At 47.8% G+C, this 27,363-nt stretch overlaps 1 protein-coding gene across 1 annotated transcript; it reads left to right on the top strand.

The window, feature by feature from the left end:
- Window positions 1–46: 46 nt before the first annotated feature.
- Window positions 47–27,363, top strand: FSTL3 (follistatin like 3). The gene is made up of 5 exons (XM_084826059.1): window positions 47–442; window positions 9,456–9,641; window positions 21,248–21,463; window positions 24,720–24,947; window positions 26,169–27,363. The coding sequence occupies exons 1-5, from the start codon at window positions 382–384 to the stop codon at window positions 26,219–26,221; spliced, it is 744 nt and encodes a 247-aa protein (XP_084682185.1). The 5' UTR covers window positions 47–381; the 3' UTR covers window positions 26,222–27,363.

Below are 27,363 nucleotides of genomic sequence, written 5' to 3'. Positions count from 1 at the left end.
ACCCTCCCAGGCATGTTACTGGCTGCTGTCGACACCGCCTACCCCCAGAGTTATGATTCAGATCGCGCAGACTACACACACACAAATACTTTATCTAGAGAGGGTGAAACTGAGGCTTGGGGTGGTGTCGGTGAGAGAGAGAGAGACACCCTCCCTTGAAGATCAAGCAGCCAAGGCAACAAGCAAGACCCTGGAATTATTCTTCAGTAGATGAGTTAGACAACTTCTCCTCAGCTGAGTCGGTTGTCCCACAGAGGTTGCTGGAGATAACGAGGCGAAACTTTCTCTTCCACTTGGTTATTATTTTTCTCCTTCTCTCTCTCTCTCTCTCTCTCTCTCTCTCATCCTCCCTGCTTTTGGCTGACCCTGTTGTGTCTCACCATGAAGAGCTGCCTTTTGCTTTTGGCCATGCTCTGCTCAGTTGGAGGAGACCCCTTTGCAGGTAAGTGCATTTCAGGGGTGTCCAAGTATTGTCCTACTGTTCCTGGCTTTTAAAATCCCAGGGAGAAGCATCCAGTTTTTCCCAAGTCTCCCTGCTGGTTGTTTTTTGTTTCTCCAACTCCCCAAACTCTTGGAATGTTAGATGCGATGGAGAGGAAAGAGGACCTCTAAGGATGTGCAGAGTGCCAGACTCAATCAGCACCTGGGCTCTTCCTCATCCCTGATTTGTTCAAAGCAAGTAGGACGACATCATTCAGTCCTGCTGGTTTGAGTAGTCCCAACCAATTTAATTAAGAAAGAATCTGGCCAACATTTACACGATTATGGCAGAGTGGGGGGAATTTTTAAATTGTAAAAGCAACTTCTAATTTGTAGGTCCCGGGCATACATTTTGTGCTGGCGATGTGTATGTGTGTTGGGGGCGGGGGGCAGGTTTGAAGCTATTTTCGTTCCAATTAATCCAGTTTGAAAAGAACATTTGAAAGGATGCCTTTTCTTTTTAGCAAAGAGAATAGGGTTGTTCCAAGAGGTTATCTATTTTCATTGGAGATATGTTGAATGGCACATCAAGGAAGGTGAAATCATTTAAACTTTTGCTTCAAAAAACCAACAATCCCTAAAACCCCAGTGAAAATTTCAATGATTTCGCTTCTTCCTTTACATCCCTTTCAATGTATTTCCAATGAGAATAGAGAAACTCTTCCAGCACACCCTACACACACAAACACACACCCACATACACACATTATTACCCAACCTGTATTAATTTACTGTTGTATTCATTGGCTTTGCAACAGCCTTCCCTTTCCTAATTTAAGAGCAAGGGCATTTTCTCCCCTTTCTGGTTGAAAAACAAATTAGGGGCTGGAGAAAGACCTGTAGCTCTCCAGTTATTGTTGGATTTCAGTTCCCATAAACCCCAACCAGTATGGCCATTGGTCAGGGATTATGGGACTTGGAGTCTGACAACATCTGGAGGGCTGCAGGTTCATGTGCATCTAGAGGGCACGTGCACTAGAGACAAGATGTGCCTACCCTCATATTCAGAGATGTTAATGTTTGAGGGGATGCGGAGGGAGCTGAATGCTGGAGGATGGCACAGTGCAGGATTTGCATGCAAAAGGTCCTGGGTTCAATCCCTGCACTTCCAGTTAGAAGGATCACAGGGAGCAAATAAGGGGAGAGACCCATCTCTGCCTGAGAACCTCAGAGCAGACAAGACGAAGCAATGATCTAACGCTGTATAAGGCAGCTTCCTATGTTTCTCTTTACATCAGCCCTTTATTCTGAACCATGAGGACTAGAATCTTACTTTATCTGGGGAAGGACCACAGCTCAGTGGAATAGCACCTGCTTTGCAGGCAGAAGTTCAACCCCCAGAAACAGCCCTGCCTGAAACCCAAGAGAGCCACTGCCAATTAGAGTAGACCAGGGGCGTCAAAACTCTTTCAGCCCAAGGGCCAAGTTCGATTTCAGAGAAGCTCTCAGGGGCCGCATTCCAGTGGTGGGCAGGACCGAAGGCAAAAGGGGACAGGGCCAAAGGCAAAATCAGTGTGGCCAGAATATCAGCATACTTTAGCTGAAAGCTCTCACTGCCACTTTGGAGAGGCATCTCATCCTTTTAGAATGGGGAAAAAACTGCACAAAAGCCGAGAAACTGCCAAACATTTGGTGGTGGGGCAGAAGGGATGTGGCCATCTGGAGACCCTAGACAGGTGGATTTGGCCCCCGGGTGGGCCGCATTTGGCCCCCCCAGGGGGGCAGATTTGACCCCCAGGCTGGATGTTCTGCATCCCTGGAGCTAGATTGGCTGATCGCTTGACTCAGTTATCAGAAGTTTCCAGTGCTCCTATCCCAAGTTAAACATTGTGATGAAACATGATTTGTGTCTGTGATAGCCACCAGGTAAAGAGGAACAGTTGGATTAGACTGAAATCTTTCTGAGATAGAGGAAAGTCCTTTTGAGCTTTGTGCAGGAATTTCTCCTGATGAGGCCTGTTCACAACCATTGCTCCCTTGAGCATGTGGCAGCTTGGCCAAGTGGCCTTTACCACAGCTGTGGCACTTGAGTGGTCAAAACAACTAGATTCCCTACATGGGGAGCATCCAAAGTACGTGATGCCCCATCCTTGTCGCCATTGCAAGGATGTCTGTGTTGTCACCTGACAACTGTTTTAAGAATGGCCACCATTAAAAGAATTATCACTGTTGGTGCTTTCTGCATTTCCATTCCCTCTGACCCCACTGTGTACAATTCCCACCACCGCCATGTTTTTACATACTCGGGATACCACTTCACGCATCTGACAAAGTGGAATGTAGTCCACAAGGGTGCCCAATGGGATGGAAGAAACCATTGGAATCCTCCGGCGCTACCCCAGAATGCATCATGCCAGGCGCCAAACAGGTGAGACAGAAAGCCACACCCCAGACCAGCCATTCACAAACCATGGCCTGGCCAATAAGATGCATAGATCCCACGAGAAAACTGCTAGGGGAACCAGGAAAAAATGCAATAATTACAGACTCACCAGGAACTTAAAATGGCCAACCTCAGCGGAGGCTGCCCATTGCATCTCTGTATGATTCACTGTTCTAACCAGTCTCCATGCATCTCCACACATGGGTTGGAAAGGCATGGATAATCTTGAACCAGGGACTCTGGTAGCAAGGATCAGCAAAGTGTAGGGTGACCATGTGTTCTCTTTTACAGCATTTCTACGCAAATTATAATAATTATCTCTACAGTTGTATTGACGCATATAAATTAGCACATGTCCTCTTTTGGGGGGCAAGGTGATGCATTTCTTTTTTGGGGGCAATTTATAAATAGCCACCCTAGCTCAGGGCCGCTGTAAGAGTTTGCTGGCCTGATCCCAGCTGTGCTGCAGCTCCCCCACATGCAGATGGCCAGAGGATGGTATTGCAGTTTTCAACCCAGTGGGAGCTCAGGTGATGGGAGAAGCCAATAGGGTTCCACCAGGCCCTATAAAGTCGCTGGCTTTGTTTTCCAACCAATGCTGTTGAGGGGTTTAAAGGTCCCATCCCTGTATGAATGCTTGTGGAACGCTCAGCCATTGGAGTCCGCCTGCCGTGTCTCTGCATGACTCACTGCTCTGACACTATTTCCTTCGGATACATTTCGGCTGTGGGGCAGATCTTTCCGCCGTCTCTGCGTCAAGCGTGGTTGGATCCTTCCATGGCTTTCAATGCAGAGTGGCAGCAGAATTACCCACCCATGGAAAAGGAAGTTTTCGCATTGTGTTTCGGGGTGAGTCGCTCCTCTGGGAAGCCTTCCTTCAAACTGGGAACTGGGACTCACACAGAAGCACAGCACCTCTGTGGGTGGGCAGTTCTAACCTAGACTCTGAAACAGAAGGGGGGCTGAAGGTGGATTGGGGTGGACTGCTAGAACTCTGGGTGATTTGCATGAGATTGAGAAAGACCTCAGATTTCCAATTGGTTAATGTCAGCAAATGCTAAAATGCTCCCTGACCCCAGCTACAAAGCAGGGAATTGAAATGAAGTAAGCTTAAGGTGAAAACCAGGAGTGGATTGCTGACTGGGACTTCAGTTCTGGGACTGGAAAGAAACTCCCAGGCTGAGCCTGTGCTCAGAGGCACCCTGGTCCTTAATTCTAAGTGTATGTCCAGACACACGCCATGGCACTATTTTTTTTACCTGCCTCTCAGTGGGAGAACTCAGGCATTCTACATTTTAAAAAACCAAAACCCAATACTAACTAGATCCTGAAACCCTGACATCTGCCCACCCCTATGCTAAAATGAAAACTTTTGGGCCTGTAAGAGTGAATTGTAACTCAGAAAAAAGGGGTGCTGCAGCTATTGCTCCAGCCCATGGCTGCAAAATGTCCACCCTGCGGGCTGAATCTAACCCAAATGGGGTCCCAAACCAGCTCTCTGGATTTCTCAAGAGAGCCCCCCTCTCCTCCACCCTCCAGCCTTTTGTTGGTTTCCTGGCTTTCGTGTGCCCCCCACCCCCAATTCTAAAAGGCTGAAATGCCTCGAGCTCTGAGCTAAAATATGCTGGTCTTTTTAGTATTTGGCTCTGCACCTCTGCCTTCGGCCCCACCCTTTTCCTTTGGCCCCGCCTGCCACTGGAATGCACCCCTGCCAGAGTTTCTCTGAAACGGAATTCAGCCCTCGGTCCTCTGCGGTTCAGCAGTCCTGATCTGGCCTGCCATCAGCTGATTTAAGAGGGCCTTTTGCAAAACACTCTCTGTGCCACCCTCCTACATCAGGGGACTCATCTGGCAGCTGTGGCAACAAGCAGCATCAGTCCACTGATAACACCGCCATTTTAATTCCCCACAATGCCCAGGAGTAATGCTGTGCTGGGGGCATTCTGGGAAGTTTAAATGGTGGCTCCCAGGCCTCACTTGGGGCCATCCCTAAAGTTTCCCGCAATGCTGTGAAGCAATGCATTGTTGGAAACTTACATAGTGGCTGTTAGGCCTGGCTGCCTGAGTGAAAATTTGGGGGCAAGCATCACCGGAGGGTCCTGCTGCAGGGGGCCCCTGTTAGCTGCCTGTGGGTGCCATATGTGGGTGCTGATCCACGGATTACAATTTGAGCTGACGAGATCTTGCATGAGCCGTTTTGTCATGTCCTCAACAAACTGGTTGCAGTACTGGTCTGTTTCTCTTATTTATTCCATCTGTGAGTCACCGTATCGCCAAAGCTGTCAGGGCGACATACCTAATAAAAGTAAGTGGAGTAAAACCAACAATACAGTAAAACACATTAAGGGCACAATCATATGCATGTTTAGACAGAAAAAAGTCCTACAATTCCCAGCATGCCCCAGCCTGCATGTCCGGCTGGGGCATGCTGGGATTTGTAGGACTTTTTTCTGTCTAAACATGCATAGGATTGCACCCTAAAAGAATTTTTAAAAAAGTTTTGAAAGCAGCAACAATAATTTCAAATAATATTAAAAGGAGATATTAATATCCAAGCAGCTATAACAAGGGTGTTGAACTTCAGATGTTGCTGAACTTCAGTTCCCATCAGCCCTAGTCAAGAAAACCAACAGTGAGGGATGATGGGAGTTGCAGTCCAACAACATCTGGAGGATCATAAGTTGCCCAATCCTGAGCTAAAACATCGGAAAAGACCCACCCAGGACCAGCCCTGCTATGAGGAAGCACGCATCGGCGGCCTCAGGCGTCAAATTTGGGTGCAATTAAAGGCTGGCAGATTGATAGCTCTTTCAACTCCATTATAGTTAAGGCTGTTAACAAGGATGAGAGAATGTGGAGCCTGAACCTGAAATTTGGCGCGTGTGACGCAGATTTCCACATTTATTTTTTACCATTTGGGACATTTAAAGAAGTGCCTCATCCCGCCTGCTCCTCATGCCTCCCCCTAGCCATCTCATGAGACAGAATTCAGCTTGCGCTCTTCAAAAGGAGAAGTCTCTCCTTTGAAGTGTGGATTTTAATCTTCGCGCATAGCTTTTAGTCTGCAAGCTTATGGGGAGTGATTGCACAAGGGAAGCTGGCGGCAAGAGAAACAGACCTGCCTTCCACATGCGTTCCTTTGCAGTGGTTCTAGAGTTACAAGCCACGCTCTCAGCTCCCAGGCGTGCATTTCCTGTGGTGGAGAAGGTTTGGTTTGCAAACAGGTGGTCCTCCTTTGTTGCAGAGCTCGGAAGATAGAGAGAGCAGTGGGGGAAAGCCATTGCTCTGACAGCCAGGAATTTTCTCCTGATGTTCAGCCGGAATCTGGCTTCCTGTAACTTGAGCCCGTTATTCCGTGTCCTGCAGTCTGGGATGATGGAGAAGAGATCCTGGCCTTCCTCTCTGGGACAACCTTAACGGGAGTTAAGTCCCATTCAGCTCAATGGGCTTACTCCTGAGTAGGCCTGCGTAGCGTTGTACCATTTCAATCTCAGAAAGGCAGGTACACTAACGATATAACCCTGCGCGCACTTGCTCTGAAGAAAGCCCCACTGTGGCTGCCTCCACATTTAGAGCCATCTACCCTCAAAATATCCCCTGGTTGGTCACGTGCTGAACTCGGATAAAAGCCTTTCCCGTTCACTTCCTACCTGGCCCTCTTCTTTTGTCTTCTTTTTTTGAAAGGGGATGCCCCAGGGATCGAACTTGGGACCTTCTAGGTGCGAAATTTATGCTGGCTCTGGAATTTGCCTTCCTCAAGAGAAAGGGCTCTGCTTGTCCCTCAGCCTGAATTTGGGGAACACCCCCCCTCCCCCACGCACACGACAGCTCATGCCATTCAGCAGGGGGCGCCTGACTCTCCACGCAGCACTTTCAGGGGCCTGGCGGAAGGAGGGGGCGCGGAAGTCCACTCCCACCAGCGCAGTTGATCCAGCCAGGGCCAGCCCTACCATTAGGCAAAGCGAGGCAGTTTCCTTAGAGAGCAGATGCTAGGAGGCAGCAGCAAGGTTCTTGAGGAGAACACAGCCTGCCTTCAGTTGCCACCTGCCTTCAGGTGTGGCACAGGATGTCGTCCCAATGCCAGTGCTGAAGAAAGATTAAACCACCAGTCCAGTTAGCTTTTCTGCATGGAATGGGAGGGGGTGCCATATTGTCCTTTGCCTCAGGCAGCAAAATACCTTGAGCCAGCCTTGGGTCCAGCACGCTTCTGGATCCAGCCCCATGTGCTCTACTACTGAGCTTCTTAGATGTCAGTCCCACTGTGTTCAGTGGGGCTTATTTCCCACCTAGGTGTGCATAGGACTGCAGCCGAAGTAGAATAATTGTGTACAGTACCTCAGAGGTCATCTAGTCTGACCCCTGTCAATGCAGGCTCTGCACTGCAGGGTGCAGTTACAGAATCCCTGATAGTTGGCCGTCCATCCTCTGCTTAAATACCTCCAGCAAAGGAGAACCCACCACCTCCTGAGATAATCCGCCCCACTGTCAAACAGCCTGCACCATTAGGAAGCTTCTCCTAATGTTTAGCCAAAATCTGCATCCCTCCAACTTCCACCCAGTTCTCAGTCCTGTGTTCTGGAGCAACCAAGAACAAATGTGCTCCAGCTTCTGCACGACAGACTTCCAGATATTAGAAAGCCACTATCATGTCTCCCTTGAAACCTTCCCTTCTCCAGGCTAACTACACCTGGCTCTTTCAACCGCTCTGCACCATCCAAAACAGGCACAACTAAAATTGCCTATTAGGTATGAATTCAACAGACACCAGAAACATCTCTGTGCTGTGACGTATCGAGAGGTACAGAGCCTACCAGCCACATATGGTGGTGATTTGAACCACTTCTTTTTAGGGGCTTTCCCAGTGCTGCTTCCATTTCCCAAAACTGTTAACATGACAAGTTACTAGTCCCCGCAGCACTGGAAATAATGAGATAGCAGGTAATTATGGTGTGTTCTGGAGAAGGGAAGAGGCCTGTCAAAGTCTTAGCAGGTGCATCCAGCGTGTCAGAAACTGCATGGGCATGTTCTCCGAAATATTGAGAACTGGGGGTGATCTAATTAAATGGGCTAGAGACGGAGCTTAAAAAGGCACCCTCGTTGTGATTTTGGAAGAGGGGACTCCATCCCCCACCCCCATGCCTTCTGTGGAACCTAACTGCAGCGCTGAGCTTCTTGAAAGAAAGTTTGAAAAACGTGGGAGCGTCTGGAGCGCCGAGACGGAAATTGCAGAGGGCTCTCTCTCACAAGAAACGAGCGATTAGTTCACGAGATTAAGGAACAAACAGCCTTTTGATTTGGCTGCCAGCTGGCTGGCTCTGTTGCCGGGTGGCTGGCTCGGGTAGTCCTTTTTGAGGTGGGGGCAGAATCATGCTTGGATCAAACGTCCCAGACAGACCTCACATGGTCCCGACCCACACTCCCACCCTGCCTCCATCCCACCCACCCTCTCCCTTTCCAGCTCATCTTCACTCTGGTAGCAGAACAAAGTTGTTCTGTCAGATTGATGGAGACGGCGTTGCTGACGCAGGCCTGACCTTGGACATTCTGGGGGTTCAACTCTGGGGCTTGTTTTGAAGATTTGGCCCAGGCTACAAGGTCCTGACAGGGTTGACCGGGCCATCGACCCAGGGCCAGCGTCTGGGGTAGGCATGGTTGGGCACATGACAAGGTCCCACACCCCAGCAGGGGCCCACTGACAACCCCCTGGAGTGTCTCCTCCTCTTCGCCATTGCAGCCAGCTTGCTCTCCTGCCTCTCGCTCTGGACCAGACAACGGTGGAAGTGAGAAGGAGGAGCAGGAGATGCCACGGCCTGCTTGCTCCCTGGCTCTCTGCCTGCCAAGCAAGGAAGTGATGACAAAGAGGAAGAGAAGCAAGAGCAGCTGGTCAGAAGGTAGACTCACTGAGGGAGGGGGCCTATTGAGTGGGGGTTGTCATTGAACCGTGGGTTGTTGTTAAACCGTAGATTATTGTGTTGTCTGAACCCAGCCATGCTAGCAAACCATGGTTTGTTAACCACAAGCAACCCATGAAGAGAACCCATGGTTTGTTGGTGGGTTATGAGCTGTGGGTTGTTCGTGGTTAACAAACCATGGTTTGTTATCGTGGCTGGGTTCAGACAACACAATAACCCACATTTCAACAACCCCCACTCAACCCATACCCTTGAATGTGGGTTATCATGTTGTCTGAACCCAGCCACTGACTGGCAGCCAGGGCTTTCCAGGGTTTCAGGCAGGGTTTTTCCCTGCTGTACCTGAAGATGCCGGCGATCGAACCTGGGACCTTCTGCTTGCAAAGCAGAGGCTCCACCCATTCCGCCCTTCCTGCAGAGCACAGAAGCAACGACTCGCCCTCATTGCTTGTGTCTCAAGCAACTGATATTCAAAGGCAGACTGGCACAAAGGCTCCACATAGCTACCACAGTTACTAGCCATCAACGGACTTTTCCTCCGCTGTGAATTTGTCCTATCCTCTTTTTTATCTCTCGGCGAGCGGCTGCCATGTCTTGAGGCAGCGAGTTCTGTAAGCTACTTGGGCCTGGTACCGAGCCAAGGGGAATTCTCACACACACCTGTCCACTTCCCCCAACAGGAGGCATCTGCTGGCTGCAGCAAGGCCGGGAGGCCAAGTGCACGATGATTGTCCGGACTGGGGTCACTTGGGAGGACTGCTGCGCCAACGGCAACACGGACATGGCGTGGTCCAACGCCTCGCACCCAGACAACAAAATCAGCCTCCTCCAGATCCTGGGCCTCGTGACCTGCCACCCTTGCAAAGGTAGAGGCAGTGTGAAAACCTTTGGGTCATGTGTGAAATGCGGTTCTCCGCCTGTGTCCTCGATTACAAAGCACGGCCCTCTAGTTCAAGGGTGCAAAACCTCTGGCCCAATCTGGCCCCCCGAGGTTCCCCAAATGGCCCTGCCCCTCCCCTCCCCCTGGCCCCACCCCCTTTCACTGGCCCCACCCCCTTCAGCACCCCTCTTCCATTTGAAGGGCGTCAGAGGCCAGCCCTCTGTTTCAAGGCTTCCTCCATTCCAGTCCAAGCCCACCTTAGGCTGATATACTAGCTACAACCCTATCTGGACAGAGATAGCCTAGCTACAGTTATCCATGCTCTGGTAACCTCTTGTTTGGATTACTGCAACGCATCCTCCGTGAGATTGCCTTTGAAAATGGTCCAGAAACTCCAGCTGGTCTGAACTAGGGCGGTGAGATTCTTCACAGGGACTGTTGACACAAACAGATTACGCTATGGCTTCCTGCTGTGTCCATGTCCAGGCCTGATTCAAGGTGCTGGTATTAACTTCTAAAGCCGTAAATGGTTTGGGGCCAGGTTACCTGAAGGATTGTCTCCTTTCAATTAGTCCTGCCTGGGTGCTAAAATAACCTTCAGAGGCCCTCCTCTGGGTTTCATCACTGAAAGAGGCGAGGTTGGTGGCTACTAAGGTGAAGGCCTTTTCAGTGGTGGCATCCAGGTTCTGAAAGGCTCACCTAACGCCTCTGTTGTCATTTTTTTGGCCCTAGCTGAAGACTTTTTTTATTCTCCTGGGGTTTTCAGTCCTTCAGGTTTGGGGTTTAACATTGTTAGGGTGCAATCCTCTGTATGTTTTGAAAGAAAAAGTCTTGAAACAGAATAAGATCCTACAACTCCAAGCATTCAAGGGATGACCAGAGAACTCAATATGTGGAATTTGTGGGGAGAAGAAGAATGCCGCCATTGCTCTCTTTGCTCTTGTAAGGGTACAATCCCATGCATGTTTAGAAAGAAAAAAGTAATAAAATTCCCAGCATTCCCCAGCCAGCTATGATGGCTGGGGAATGCTGGGAGTTGTAGGAACCTTCTCTGTCTAAACATGCAGAGGATTGTGCCCTGATAGTGTTTTTAGATCTTTATATTGTCACTGGATTTTACTCTGGTTTTTTATTCTGCTTTTATTCTGCACTCAGCATTTTAATACTTTAGCATGTTGTATGTGGAGGGTTTACCTTTTGTGTACTGCCCAGAGAGCTTTGGCTGTTGAATGGTATAGAAATGTAAGGGAGAGAGGGAGAGAGAGATCAAGAAGCATAAGAATGCACAGCAGGAGTCTTGAAGTTCCCCATCCACAGATAATAGCACCCGGACAGGTAACTAAGCAAGCACACAGCTCACCTGGTCACAGTCTTTTCCATTAGGGTGAGAGATATTTTATTTCCAGTTGGATTGTAGTAATTATTTCCACATTTTTGTCTAGGGACGTTGGACAAACCCACAACAGATTCAAATGAGTTCGGATTTTGCAAACTTGGGGGGGGGGGTATTTGCACAGATCCACACTTGTGGTAATGTGCACTTGCAGAAGTAGAACGAGATTTTTGTACATCCATTTAAAAAACCCCAACTCCATCCACAAGTGGACGACAGAATAAAAGTCGCCTGACAATCCCCGAAACAGACGGAATGGATTTAACAAAATCCGTACATCCCTCTTTGTTTTTATGCCTAAAAAATTGCATATGCCAATTTATAGAAATCTGTGTCATCTTTTGACATATTTGGGGGGGCAATGCATTCCCCCTTTTTGAGTTGGGGGGGCAATGCACTATTATACAGGCAAGACTACAATTTCCACACTGTATGACATTTTCTGTCTTCTTTCTGGTACATTCCAGGTTTTTTTCTTTTCGTGACAGGTGTTCCCCCATTCCAGAAGTTTGCTCAGGGCTGTGTTGTGCTTGTCTTATCTTCCAGTTCAAACTAAGAACATTTCTTAGTTCAGAATGCCATAGCATCAGAGGTTTAGTGGAGCCAGGCCTTACAGGAACACAATGCTGGCACTTTTTTTATTAGCAGGGGCGCTGATCTCATTAATTTATTTCTTACATTTATATCCTGCCTTTCCTCCAAGGACCCCAAGGCAGCATACATAATCCTCCTCCTCCTCTTCATTTTATCCTCACAACAACCCTGTGAGGTAGGTTAGGCTGTGAGTCTGTAACTGGTCCAAAGTCACCCAGCAAGCTTCATGGCCAAGTGGGGACTAGAACCTGGGGGCTTCTTCACACAGAGCTTTTATCTTGCTATTGAGATTGCTCACTCACGAAAGTTTGTGGGTCCTTTAGATAACGTCGTCAACCTCCAGGGCACATCCAGAGGTATTTCCTGATTATTCCACCTCAAAAAGATCAGGAAATAATGAGTTCTTTATGTCGGGATGTTGCACTATTAAAACAGCCACTAGATGGTGCAGTTTCATTGAGTTCTATGAAACTGTAAAAATTAAAAGCTTCCCCTCCCAGCTATGACGTGGTCGCTGCTGTAAAGGTGGAAAGGCTTCACAACCGGAGGACTGTGGGTTTTTACTTTAATGTAAAGGCAGCCTGAGGCTTCCAAGTCCCAGTCCAACACTCCAACCACTACACCACACTGGCTGCCAATAATTTTGTGTTCTCTCTGAGCTTAGCTGTAATCCTCACAGTAGCAAAGAGGAAATGAATTTTCCCAGCAATAATAAATTGTTTCCTATTAAAATGCAAATTATTTTGATGTGGCTTAGTTTGGAATGGGCAATTAAGAGCTATTAGCTTTGCAAAAAACCCTGCTCCTTGCGGAAATGAAAGATGGTAGGACTGGATTGTTGATATGGATCAATACCGCTGCCTGAATTTTTGGACTCTCTTTGGGGACCTGACTGTGGGGACTGTCAGGATGAGCGCCTGAACGTCAAAATTCACCACTACACCCACTGCGTAGCTGGATCCTGCACTGCAGAGTCTGCATTAAACAGGGGGTTAGACTAGATAACCTCCACGGTCCTTTCCAACCGTATAATTCTAAAATCAGGTCTGGATTTGGGAGGGGGTATTGTTTGCTGTGGCTTTCAGAGAATTTTGCACTCATTTGTACTTCCCAGACTAATAAATAGATCGGAACACAGCTATCCTTGGGCTGGCCTGCTCCTCTGAATTTTGAGAAGCAGAGGGCTCAAAAAGTGTGTGCAAAAATAATGCCTAGATGAGGGAAAGATGTGTACAAAATGCACATGTTAAGGGACAGTTGCACAGGGAAATAAATGCTAATCTTTTAGCATTAAAAAAAAAAAATCTGCAGGCTGAGGTGGAAATTTGACAGGATGGACTTACGACTGAATATCTGCGAAATGGAACCAAAATGGAAACAGATTGATTTGTCCATCCCTGGTGTGCTTGGGTACACTGATAAACCATGGCCTGTAGCCCCCCCAAAAGCACATCTGTGATTGCAGCAATTCGTTTATCAAGACTTTCTTTCTTTTGGAGGGCATGGTTTTTATACCAAACCACACACAGGGGAACGTTTTCAAACACTGGAACAACAGCAACAACAAATAATCCAGACACAATTGCATGTATGATCGTATGTTGCTCAGTATTGTTGTTTATCAATATGTGTGCAGCTAGGTAACTTTAGACCCTGGACTAAATGATCTGATTGGGACCCCTTTCAGATGGCCGTGTAATTATTTCAGTCATGAAGCACTCGACTAACATTTCGTTTTTCTCCACTCCCTGCCAACCCATGCTTTACATATGCTTCGAAATTCCTGCTCTTCTAGAACAAACACCTACAACGACGCCAAAACTGCTTGCCAACCCTGATTTAGAAAAAGAGAAGGAAAAGAAACTACTCTGCACGTGTGCAATTTTGCATTTTTAGATTTACTGAAATCATAGCACCAGGGTTGGCCCAAGACATTCAGTTGTATGAGGCGAAGGACAAAAAGGCGCCCCCATTTCACAGAAAGAATCTGACTGGACTGCCCAGTCTTACTTGAATACTGCCAGTGGGAGAGCATTCAACAGGCCAGCTGAGGGGATCAGGACAAACTGTGAGGCACTCAAGAGTAGAAATAGTCGGGCACCTGCCAAGGGCCCACCCCGCAGCAGGGGCCCACTGACAAGAGCCCTCTGGAGTGGCTCCCCCTCTCCACCGTCGCAACCGGCTTGTTCCCCTGCCTCCCGCTCTGGCCCAGGCAACGGAGGCGGTGAGCAGGAGACGCCACGGGCCGCTTGCTCCCTGGCTCTCTGCCAGCCAGGCATGCAAGTGGGGGCAATGACGAGAAAGAGGCGCAAGGGCAGCTGGTGACCACGGCAGTGAGAAGGGAGACCCACTGAGGGAGGGGGCCCGGGGAGGGAGTCTTGCCAAGGGCACTCAAAAACCTGGAGTCAGCACTGGGGTCAAGCACAGATCTGTCTTCCAAAAGGGGGTTCAGGGAGAACAGCCATCCCAGCATCTGCCGCCTGGAGCACTTGCTTCACCCTGCTGAATGGTAGGGCTGGCCCTGAGCAGGATCTGCCGCTTTGGAGAGAACAGATGACAGAATGAAATTTAAATTTAAATGCCAAGTTCTGCACCTAGGAAAAAGGAACCAAATGCACAGTTACAAGATGGGGGATACGTGGCTCAACAACACTATAAGCGAGAAGGAGCTTGGAATTGTTGTCGATCACAAGCTGAATATGAGCCAACAATGTGATGTGGCTGCAAAAAAGGCCAATGCCATTTTGGGCTGCATTTATAGAAGCATAGCTTCCAAATCCCGGGAAGTACTAGTTCCCCTCTACTCAGCACTGCTTAGGCCTCACCTGGAGTGCTGTGTCCAGTTCTGAGCGCCTCCCTTTAAGAAGGATGCAGTCAAGCTGGAGAGAGACTGAAAGAACTGGGCATGTTTAATCTTGAGAAGGGAAGACTGAGGGGAGGGAGATAGGATAGCGCTCTTCAAGGACTTGAAAGGCTGTCACAGAGAGAAAGGCTAAGATCTCTTCTCAATCCTCCTAGAGTGCAAGACACAGAATAATGGGCTCAAGTTAGGAGGCCAGATCCCGGCTGAACATCAGGGAAAATGTCCTGACTGTTAGAGCAATACAACAATGGAACCCATTACCTGGAGAGGCGGTGGGCTCTCCCACATTGGAGGCATTCAAGATGTGGCTGGACAGCCATCTGTTGGGGATGCTCTGACTTGGATTCCTGCATTGGGCAGGGGGTTGGACTCGATGTTCTTGTAGGCCCTTTCCAACCCTACTATTCTATGATTCTTTGAGAAGTTTCCGTCCTGAAACATTCAGCTGTGATTATACAGGAACACAATGTTGCAGCAGATTCTCCCTTCCTCCGTCTAAGGAGGGCATCTCACTCATTCAACATCCCACGGTCTCTCTTTTTCTTTTCCAAGACTCCCTCCTCGTTCTGTACGTGGAGTCTTCACTGGAATGATTTTGGGGTTTGTTTTTTGCCCCCTTGGGGTTTGTTTAATATATATATGTACAGTGCTTTTTTTCTGGAGAAAAAGGTACCGGAACTTTTGAATTACACTTCTTCGGGAGTAGATGGCGATGTTAAAAAGCACTGTATATGTGCTTCTGCAATCCACGGAATTCCCCCAAGCATCTCGAGAAATCCTTGTTTGTCAGTGGGCCTGTTTCAGCTGCCATCCTGTTGGCCTTCACTCCCTGAGTTTGTTAGTTTGTTATTAGAAGGAGCAATCTCTGCAGATCTGTTTTATTTTTAAGGAGAGACATTTATGACAATTGAAAGAGAGGTAGTAGAAGAAGCAGGAAAGACACATTTTCTATGAGGAAAAGCTGAATGAAGCAGTCGGGAGGGTTAATTTTGGGGGGAAAATAGGGCAAAGGTGGAGGTGTTGGGGAGAAAATGGAAAACAATTTTCCCCTTTCCGTCTCCCATGGAACCCGGAGTCACCCAGTGAAATGAGCTGGTGGTCGGCACAGGATTGACAAAAATGTATTTCTTCACACAGTGTGTTTTTAACTTGTGGAACTCACTGCTACAAGATGTGCTGATAGCCCCTGGCTTAGACAGCTTCATTCATTTGTTTGTTTGTTGAATTTAATCCCCTGCTTTTAACTATGATTGGCTCCCAAAGCCATTTTACAGCTGAAATCCACACAAAAGCACTATATAATTAGAGATTTAGTGGGGATGGGATTTCTGTCTTTGTCCCTTGGCCAATAAATGTCATTGTCCCTCCAGAGCGGAAGCGTGGAACCTTCACACCCACCCCCTTTCCCTTGACCACGGTCATGTGGTTGTTTCCCGGATTTTGTGCAGATTTCCCCCACCCCATACCAAAAGAGCTTTAAACTAAAATATGCTGGTTTTTCAGCCCCTCCCCTTTTGCCTTGGCCCTGCCCACTGCTGGGATGAGGCCCCCCGAGAGCTTCTCTGAAATGGAATTTGGCCCTTGGGTAAAAAGAGGCTCAACACCCCGCTTCAGAAGGAGGCAGTGGGAGGAGTGCAGAACACAAGGAGACCCTGTTGCTGAATCAGACCAAGGGCCTCTCTACACAAGTCTAAAATCCTGCATTTAAAATGGGGCTTTCTGCTTCTGTTTTAAATGCAGGATCACAGTGACTCCCTTTTTCACCCTCTTCCTTTCCCCATTCCCCCTTCCCCCTCCTTCTCCCAGTATCTGAGTCTTCAGCTGTCTTTCATGGACCTCGCTCCTATTCTTGCCACTTTTACTCTTTTCACAGAGGAAACTGAAGCAGAACACAGCGGGGTAATTTGGTAGCTTATCTGTGATCTATTTAAAAACGGAACAAAGGGCATTTAGTGCAGGAGATGCCTTTGATGATCACGGTGTCATGTAAAGAGCCCGCAAACTTCTGTGAAGGAGCAATCTCAATCGCAGGATAAAAGCTCCGTGTGAAGGAGCCCCAAGAGTCCATCCAGTTCACACAGCTTCCAACCAGCTGCCTGTGGGAAGCCCACAAGTAAAATGCATGTGCAGTTGTTACAGATGGAAAAGGGCAACTGAAATGATCAAAGGGTTAGAGCATCTCCGATATGAGGAAAGGTTACAACAGCTGAGCCTGTTTAGCTTGGAAAAAAAGGAGGGTCAGGGAAGACATGGTAGGGGGTGTGCAAACTTATACATAGTGTGGAGAAAGTGGAGAGGGAGACATTTTTCTCCCTTGTCCGATAAAACTCGAACACAGTGGGGTCACCCCATGAAGCTGATTGGTGTGAGATTCAGGGGCAAAGGAAGGACGTCTTCACACAGCACACAGTTAAACTATGGAATTCACTTCCACAAGATGTAGTGATGGCCACCATTTGGGGTGGCTTTAAAAGGGGGTTGGACACATATCACTGGCTACTAGCCCTGATGATTATATGCCACCACCAGAATCAGAGCCAGTGTGCCTATGTACACCAGTTGCTGGGGAACATGGGCGGGAGGGTGCTGTTGCACTCCTGTCCTACTTGTGGGTTTCCCATGGGCAGCTGGTTGGCCACAGCATAAACAGAATACTGGATTGGATGGACCCTTGTTCTCATCCAGCAGGGCTCTTCTTATGGATACTGGATCCATTGACCTGCTTTACCAAAAGGTATTAAACAGATTTGTGGAGGTTCTGCCTCTCACCAGCTGATGGGTTCCATGGAACTTTCATGTTTCGTGTTGGCCTGGGGCTCAGGGGACTTGGGGCCAGTCACTGACTCTCAGCCTCACAGAGTTGTCGTGAGGATAAAATGGAGAGGCGGAAGAGGACCATGTCAGCCGCCTTGAGTTCTTTGCAAGAGGACAAAAAGGTGGGTAAATAAATGCAAACAAATCATGGAGGTAAATGGTCACTGCCTTGTGTGCATCCCCAAATTACTTTTCTGGCCACTGTCAGAAGCATGGCACTGGACTGGACTGGCCCTGGGTTCGCTGCGCCGCTGGTAAACCACACATGTAAAACATCCTCTTTATTTTTCATCTAGCAATCAGGCCACCCGTACACACTCATCGCAGGCCAACATTCTCCCAGACAGCCCGAGTGGCCCACACGCGTCTGCTCCGCTTCAGGGAAACTAATTCCACGCACCTCGCCCACCCCGCTCTGAACCCCACCAGACAGTTTTTGCCCCAGGGTGACCCATCCACACCACACACCCGTCTGTCTCCTTCCCTCCTTTCCCTTAGGCCAAAGGGTTTCTCACTCCCTCTCTCTCTCTTTAATTTTCCAGACAGATCCTCTCCTGACTTGTTGCCCGTTCTTGTTTCCATGTCACGGAAGCTGGGCGCAAAACAGGGAGCCCTATTGTTATGTGAGAAAGACTTTTCTGTGGAATCTCTTTCAAAACATGTCCCTCTGTCACACACACATACTGCCTCCCACTTCCTTCCTGCAAATCCCATGTTTGCCTGTTGCATACTTGTGCAAGCGCATGGCGGGAATTCTCATAACTCTGCTCTTTTTCCTCGCCTTTTGCTTCTGTGTTTGTTTGGTGTGTTCATTAAGGTTCCCGTCATCCTTTGGATGGGGAAGGCTTCTACACATGCAGAAGAATGCAATGTAGATGCCAGCCGGTGTGGTGCAGATGTGTTGGACTTCAAGACCCATCTGCCCCAGCCAGCAAATGGGAAATGAGAGCCAGTGTGGTGTAGTGGCAAGAGTGCTGGACTAAGAGCTGGGAGATCTGGGTTCTAGTCCCCACTCGGCCATGGAAGCTCACTGGGTGAGTTTGGGCCCGTCACAGACTCTCAGCCCAACCCACCTCACAGGGTTGTTGTTGTGAGGATAAAATGGAGAGGAGGAGGATAATGTAAGCCGCCTTGGGTTCCTTGCAAGAGGAAAAAAGGCGGGGTATAAATGCAATCAATCAAATGATGGCTCCAGGTTGAGGGAGGCTACTGGCTGGGGATAATTGGACTTGCAGTCTGGAAGGCACTAAGTCTGGGGGGCTGGTGCAATTGTTAAAGACAGCACTGGGTTCAAACGCTCCCTTGGCCAAAAAGATCACTGGGCAATCTTCGGCTGGTCACCTGTCTCTCCACCCAACTTCCCTTACACAGGAGCATAGGAAAGCAACCTGAAACCTAGGGTGGCCTCTTAGGAATTGGCAAAAAAGAAAATGCATCTCCCCCACAAAAGAGGGCACCAGTCTGAATAACACTGGAATATTCTAATGTATATGTATAGATGCAAATTTAGAAATAATTAATATAATTCAGAGAGCAATCTAGAGAGCATCTGGGGTGCCATAGGATAGTTCAGATCCCTGGATCCAAGTCTCGGACCTTGGACCCAGGAGTCCAAGCTTCCCTTCCCTTCCCCCTCGCAGCTAGCGCAGAGAACCATGCCAGCTCCCTCTCCAAGGTGGCAAAGGTGACCTCAGAGAGGAGGGGAAAGAAGCAGTTCTGTGGGTGAGGATGGGAGGGGACTGGGGAGGCCGGGTTACAAAGAATCCTTCAGCCTCCCCAGCCTCCTTCCCTCCCACTCTGCAGAGCCCCAGCTAGATGGGTGAAAATGCCCATGTACCAAAAATGTAGAACTGGTGGAGCACGGAGGCAAATATCTTCTCTGCACTCCTCCTGCTTTGCGTAGGATGCCCGTCGGCCTCCAGGTTTGAACGCTGACAAACATCCTGATAGGATTGCATCCATAAAGAGAAATACAGTGCATCTCACCATAGTGCGGACGTCTGTGACCGGTGTGCCTGCCCGTTCAGTCTGCTGACCAGGTTTGAACTGTGGATGGCCGGCAGCTCTGATGGTTCTTTATCCTTAGCCGGAATTCGGCAAGGCAGCCCTTCAAATAAAGGATGCTTTGAAATAGAGGAGTGCCCTCTGTAAAAGAGGACACCCGGCCCCCTAAGTCAGGCCATTGGTCCATCAAGCCCAGTACTATAGACACTGACCAGTTCCAATGGCTCTCCTGGGGTTCAGGCAGGAGTTTTTCTAGCCCTACCTGGAGAAGCCAGGGATCGAACCTGGAAACTTCTGCATTCAAAGCATGTGCTCAACCACTGAGCTACAGCCCTTCCTGCAAAGCCTCACAGGGTTGTGGTGAAGATAAAACAGTAGTTGCAGGACCCCTGCAAACCAGCCTTGGATCAGGTGGCCTCTTATGTATCACCCCAAAAGAGGAAATTCATCACCCCCCCCAAAAGGGTGCATGGGTGCACATTTAGAAATAATAGCTATAATTGAAATCAGGGGTGGGCAACTTGTAGGCAACTGCAGATGTTTTGGCCTACAATTCCCAGCAGCCCTAGTCAGCATAGCCAGTGGCAAAGGATGATGGGAATTGTTGGCCAAAACGTCTGGATTTAAATCACCCCTGGTTTAAACAGAAATGCAATATATCTCAACATTGCAGTGGTGGAATCTGAGCTGTGGAACTCTCTGCTGTAGTAAAATATCCAGCTAGTTCCCCTCTGTTTGTGCTTTTTAGGCTGCAATGCACATTTACCCTGGGGTAAGTCTCACCCAACTGAATGAGTAGACACATATAGGATTGCGCTGCTGATACCAGTTAGAAAGAACATTGCTCATATGGGCTTTTCAGCGGGCAAACTCTTGGATAATTAAATATAATGGAGGAGAAGGCTATCAGTGGCTACTAGTCCTGATGGCTCTGTGCTACCTCCAGTACCAGATGCAGTGAGCCTATGTACACCGGTTGCTGGGGAACATGGGTGGGAGGGTGCTGTTGCACTCATGTCCTGCTTGTGGGCTTTCCACTGGGGCAGCTGGTCGGCCACTGTGTGAACAGAATGCTGGATTGGATAGACCCCTGGTCTCATCCAGCAGGGCTCTTCTTATGTTCTTATGTTATGTTCTTATCTTTGTGTATGCGTGTATGGTTCTTTTTTGCTCAGCTGATGCTGATGAATGAACGGTTTGTACAAGGGCAGCTAGCTGTTCTAATTTTTAGCTTGGAAATACAAGGATTTAGATATTTTATGCAACAGCTATTATTTCTGAACAGGCAGATTTAAATATTTTAATGAATAAAATAATCTATAATAAAAAAGGATGTGTGTCTGTCCGTCTATGCAATACCACCAACGCTGTGAAACCTAGACACTTGGAAGGGGACCCTGGGGCTGTGCATCTCCAGGTTATTTTGCTTCTAAAATGCATTAATTAATTTAAATGAATTTAAATGTGTCAATGTGGTTGAAGCCTGTAGTAACATCTTCAGTCACTAGGTGACCGACTTCCTTAAACAGCACATAGCTTTGTGGACCATATAGTTTGAAGCCAGGGAGTTTAGTGGGCCAAAGGACAGAGTTATAAGCCTACCCCCTCTCTGCTGCTGTGGGACAGCCCCCCCCCAGGAATAGACTAGACACACCCCACCCTCAGGTGCTTATGGAGGTGCACCATGGCAGGGGCTGTGCCAAGGGGTTCTAGTGGACCTGCCTCTACTCAGACAGCACAATGTGTCCAACTCTGATAGCTATGTAAGTTGGCTTGAAAGCTTTGTGAAGGAAAACAGGATCTGTTCACTGCTTAAATAAACAAATAAACAAAATAAAGAACTGAGCACTGTGGGTCCTGAGGTCCATCTCAGCTTGCACCCCTAGTCCCAGGTACAACCCTTTCCTTTCTTCCTTTTCTCCAGAGACCTGCGATGGGGTGGACTGTGGGCCGGGCAAAGTCTGCAAAATGAAATACGGGCGCCCACACTGCACGTGCGCTCCCGACTGCTCCACCCTGTCCCGGAAGCTCCAAGTATGCGGCTCTGATGGCTTCTCCTACCGGGACGAATGCGACCTCCTGACGGCCAAGTGTAGAGGCCGTCCTGACTTGGAAGTGATGTACCAAGGACGATGCAAAAGTAAGGCACCTTCCGTTGCCTTGGGCATTTTCCACCTAAGGAGGCCCTTTGGCTCCACCTATGGTGACCCTGCCTTCCGCCCCACCCCACCCCACCCAGAGGGCACCAGCCACCGCTGCATTTTGCAGTCCCTAACCAGGGATACCCTTGCAGTCCTGGGATTCGCATACCATGGTTCTGTACCCTCAGTCTTGGCTCCCAGTTTCGGACAGCCCGTGGGCAAGCTCCTCTCCCTGGCCCCCTCCCCCAGTGAGTCCCCTTTCTCAAAGAGCCGTGGTCCCCAGCGCTCTTGCTCTGCCTCCTCTTCCTCATCATATCCACCACTCGCTCACTTGGCAGGCTAACCCCCATTTAAAATGGTCTAAGCGAGTGTCGGTAGATTCCATAAATCAGGGGTGTCGAACCTCTTTCAACCCAAGGGCCAAATTCCATTTTGGAAGAGCTCTCGGCGGCCGCATTCCAGTGGTGCACAGAGCCAAAGGCAAAAGGGGCAGCGGCAGAAATACCAGCATGTGTTTTGCTTAAAGCTCCTACTGCCCAGTAACTGTGCCTTTGAAGAGACATTTCAACATTTTAGAATGGGGGGAAAATACTGCACAAAAGCTGGGAAACTACTGGACAATAGTCAGTCTGGGGGAAGGGGGTGGAGCCAATGGAAGGGTGGGGCCATCTGGTGAACCCTAGTGAGCCAGATAGTGAGCCCAGGTGGGTCAGATGGTTCAACACCCCAGCCACAAATGAACTATTCCTCCTCAATTTCTCTAAGCTCCCTTTTAAAGACCTTACAGAGGGGGATGCCATGTTAGTCTGTGGCATCAAAAAGATCAAGGAGTCTTACAGCATGTTAAAGACTAATTCTGGCATAAGCTTTTGTGGACACTGTCTACTTCATTAGATGCATGAACTGTTAAGCTCAAATCGGCAGATTTGTATACAAATTCCCCCAGCGTGGGCTGGGTAGATGTAAACTGTGTTGTCAGAGGAAAACGAAATGCAGAAAGTACAGACAGTGATAATTCATGGTTACCACTCACAAAACATTGTTGGGTGAAAACACAGACATCAATGCACTGATGAGCCGATTAACATAGTCAGTATGGTTTTTTATTTTAAAAAAATATTTGTCTTTATTCAAACCACAGGAGACAGAGTTGAATCTTTTGATGAATCGTTCAGCAATGTTGCATTGATATCTGTCTTTGAAAGTCCTTTGTTCAAGAATGGACCAAGTGTCTTGGGAGGGTGAAATAGTCCCCCACTGGTTTCTGGACATTGCCATTCCCAATGTTCAATTTGTGTCCATTTATTCCTTGGCATACAGACTAGCCTGTTTGTTCTGTATTGGATGCTGCTGTTCTCCCTTTTAAAGACATTTTATCCATGGGCTGCCATCCCTTCTTGTGCAGGGAACTCTGTGTTGTGTGAAGAAGCAATTTCCTTTTGCCCTGTCCCAAGAGCAGTCAGTGTTGCCCATTCCCTTTTTAAAAGATGCATGTGTGAAAATGGCCATCCCAACGGCACCTTGTGTTAATGAATCCCACAGGCTAATAATCCAGAGCTGCAGGCTTTCATCTGTTTAATAGCTTAATCAAAAATGTTTGAAGTTGATTAACCGGTGAAAGCGGTAAATTTAAAATGGTCAAGGTTGTTCAGTGAATGCAAGTTTGTTTTTTCTGATAGTCTGGTGATTTTTACTCTGGTGGATTAGTGTAACAGAGTGTGAAAAAGATGTTATTAATGTCCTATCGTTATTATTACTTATTACTTATTATTATTACTTGTAATGATAGAATAAAATAATAAAAATAATAGTAATAGTAATAATAATAAAATTTCATAGACCTTTCTAAAAAAAAAAAGACTCAAGGCAACTTATAATAAATTAAAACATAGAAAATTAAACAATGTTTTTAACAATGAGTAGAATCTTTATTAATCCAGTATCAGTAGGGAAAACATAAGCATTTTATGACATTTTACTATCCCGAATTCCAATGTTTCTCACAGAAGTAAAATGTCCCCAATCTAGTTCACATATAGTGTCGGAAGAAAAGCACTTATCTGTGCTTCTACAGCTCTCTGAGCAATGTTGGAAAAATTTATGCAGGCATTTTATATTGTAAATGTAAATGTGTGGGCACACGCACGCACAGCACCCCAATGTCAAAAATCAGTAGATTTCTTGGAATATTTAACATCCCAGGCCCTTTTCTGGTTACAGAAACAAAATTGTAAATGTTAAGTGGCTGAAATTTGGGGACATCTTTTACTATTGTGTAGGTGGCCATGTCCTAGAAAGACTAAATTGTAGGTCTCCTTCTGTGTAAAGTGCACGGGGTGGGGGTGGATGCAAATGTATTTAATTTTGATGAGATTAACTAATCAAATTGACTCAAAATTCTTCAGTTGGTTTACAACCCTGTTCATTGCACCCTCTGTGTGGAATTATTTGACTGGCTGTGTCCGCTGACAGTGCAATCCTACGTGTGTTTACTTGGAAGTAAACCCACCTGTGTTCAGCAGGGCTTACTCCTTTGTAAGTGTGTTCTGAATTGCAGCCTGAAGTCAGATTACTTTAAAAGGGTAGTAAGTTATTTGTCTGAAAGAGAATTGTGTAAAAACGTAGGGTACAGTGGTATAAAACTCTAATTAGGATTGCAAAGATCCACCAAAGTAATTTGGACATTATGTTGGAAATGTAGCACAGAGAGTTCTCAGTGAATTATCTTGGGTTATCAGTGATATGTGGGTATTTTCAGCCACGCCCCTTTTGCCTTTGGCCATGGCCATCCCTGGAATGTGGCCCCCGAGAGCTTCTCTAGAATGGAATTTGGCCCTGGGGCTGAAAGAGGTTCAACACCCCTGCATTAAAGAATCGTATGCTGTGACCAGAGTGGGAATACCGTGTGCAGTTCTGGTCAGCGCACCTCAGAAAGGATATTGCATTGCTGAGGAAGGGGCAGAGAAGGAAAACTAAAATTATCAAGGGCCTGGAGCAACTCCCCTACGAGGAGAGGTTACATGTCTGGGGGTGGTTAGCTTAGAGAAAGGCAAGTGAGGGGGAGACATGACAGAGGTGTACAAAATTATGAACAGTGTGAAGAAGGTGGAGAGGGAGACATTTTTTCTCCCTCTGGCATAGCGGAGTTGTCTTTTTTCTCCATTGCAGTTGCATCTGTGTTGATGGGGCATGAGTTCCCTGCCCACTTCTCCTGCAGCTGATATCGGTTTCCTCTTTGTGTTTTTCTCCCCCCAGAATCTTGCTCCAGTGTCGTGTGCCCCGGAACCCACACATGTGTCGTTGACCAGACAGGGAGCGCCCACTGTGTGATGTGCCGGGCTGCCCCCTGCCCAGACCCTACAAGCTTTGACCACGCCATCTGTGGGAACAACAACATCACATACCCCTCCACCTGCCACCTGCGGCGAGCCACCTGCTTCTTGGGCCGGTCCATCGGAGTCCGGCATTACGGAAACTGCGCAGGTATGTTTTGCTTGCTTGCACTTGGGAAGTACTGCAGCTCAGTGGTACAGCCTATTTGCATGCAGAAGGTTCCAGGTGGTGCATAGTTCCGTCCCCCCATTCTTAAAGGTTGAAATTCCTCTTCAAATGCTTGTGTGGTAAAAGTCCAAAACTGGACTCGGAGGTCCATGCCCAGCTGCTCTCCAGTTAAGCTCTGGACACGCGGGTAAGATCCAACTCGAGTTTATTCGTGTACAACGAAGGCAGCTCTGTCAGCCCAGAGGCAGAGGTTGAATATCTGGGACACATTCTGTCTTGTGGAGCTAGAAAATTATCTTGTAAACGTGTGCATGCCATTACACTTGTTTACTGGCAGAAACAGCTGTAATGGCCCCAGGCCTGTAACCAAGTCAACAGTAGTTTTAGAGGGCCTAGAGATCCATAATGCTTTGCTTTGGTTCATTATTAAGTGCAATTCCGTTGCTAGTGGGCCTTTGAGCACGTGAGATGAGTCAAAGGTCGATAGCATGGCCTCAGCACATTCCATGCTAACGAAGACTAGTATCTTGTCAGGGCCTAGGATGTGCCTGGGAAGTGAGGCTCTGTTTATGCCGAGCTGCAGGTGTCTGTGCTGGGAAAGTTCTGATTGTTTTCCCAGCACAAGGGCTGTTAGCCTATGCTGGGAAAGTTGCAGATGAATGCGAATTAACGCTTGCTGCTGTCATGCTGCCTCACTGCTGATGTGTATGGTATAAGACCCACCTTACCCCTTGGCTCGGGGTTCAGAGAAGCTGTCTGATCCAACCATTGGGTACGCCTGTGCACTGTAAGTACTCAATGAAGTCTCCTTATAAGTAAACCTGGATCTGGCTTGTCACTTCTGTGGCACCTCTAAACCTTAGCAGCCCACGGCTGGGGCATATAGCAGCTTTAAGCAAAAATAGGTTGGCATTTTTTTATCCCAGCCCCTTTCGCCTCTGGCCACATCCTCTGGTGCCTCTGGCCTTGCCCACCATTGAATGCAGCCCCCAAAAGCTTTTCCGAAATTTAATCTGGCACTTAGGCCAAAAGTGATTCGACACCCCTGATCTAAACAGTGGGTGATCCCCATAGAACCATTAAGTCCAAAGTTGAAAATTACCTAACTGCACCAGAGCCTTGAAGACACAGCTCATACCATGTGCTGTTGGTGTCGTATGTATACGTGAATAAAAGTGCTGACTTTTTCTTTTTTCCCCTTAGCCTTGAACAAGTACGCCCTGGATACAGACGACGCTGAAGAAAACTACATCTAAACTGACATTTGAGATTTGTCCAACTTCTAACACGCAGGGGCATTATCTGTAATAATGTACAGTCCGTATATACCTGATATTTATTACGATCAAGAGAAAAAATACCCTTATTTATATAAATAGATATAGAAGTCAGCTGATGTAACCTAGACATACCCGTCCCCATTTTTCCAGTTGTGGTCTCCCCTAACCCCAAATTTCTTTCCTACTCCATGAGATGTGGGAAAACTGATTATTACAGTTCTAGAGGTCCAGTGGGTTCAGTAGATAACATTCACCCATAACTCCCAACCAGGTCAACCTCCCTGGCTCACTGGAGATCACTTAGCTTTCAAAACACCTTTACCTTCCATCCCTGCCTATAACATACATTTCTTGTTCCTGGGCCTGGTGTGAGGTGTTTCCTTCCTTCCTTCCACCTTTCTCATCATTGGACCCAGTGTGAGGTTTTCCTTTCTACCACCTTTCTCATCTGCAGGTCCGGTATGAGATGTTCTCTTCCACCAGCTTTCTCATAACTGGCCCTGGTGTGAGGTGTTCCCTCTCTGCCACATTTCTTGTTCCTAAACTTTGCTTTTCAGTCCATTGTCTCCCCTCTTCCAGTTCTTTTAGCCACCATGCATGTTATTTCTCTCCCCCTTATTCCTCTTACCTCCTGGAGCATTGTCCCTCAGCCTCTCCCTACCTGCCCAGCACCCTTGCCTCCATGTACCCAGCACCCTTGCCTCAACCTACTTGTCCTTCTAAAACCACACTGCCCCTAGGCCTGTATGAGGGTTTTTTCCTGGTCAAACCAAACATTCATCCCCCTCACCAAAGTTGCACTGTTTATTAACATTCTATGGCGGACACTTTCAAACTTGCAGGTTAGAATATTCACAAACATTCTGCAACATCACAAAAGTTTAACGAACAGACAGGGGTTGTGGTGGGGTGGAGATTTGCTGTGTCTTACAGGCAATAGGCAGTTTTTAACCTATTTTATATACATATATAATTTAAGTTCACCACCTATGCCACTGAGTACATTGTGAGCTGCATAGACAGCACCCTTTCTCTGACAATATGGTCTTCTGAAAGCGTTGCTCCTTCTCTTTATATGTTTAAAAGAGCCTATTTTCTATTTTTGTATGCTTGCGTCC

The sequence above is a fragment of the Heloderma suspectum genome, chromosome Z, assembly GCF_057233095.1.
Source record: "Heloderma suspectum isolate Gila_16-S chromosome Z, 16-S_ref, whole genome shotgun sequence".
In the NCBI taxonomy this organism is placed as follows: Eukaryota; Metazoa; Chordata; class Lepidosauria; order Squamata; family Helodermatidae; genus Heloderma; species Heloderma suspectum.
This window is presented reverse-complemented; position numbering and strand designations above follow the sequence as displayed.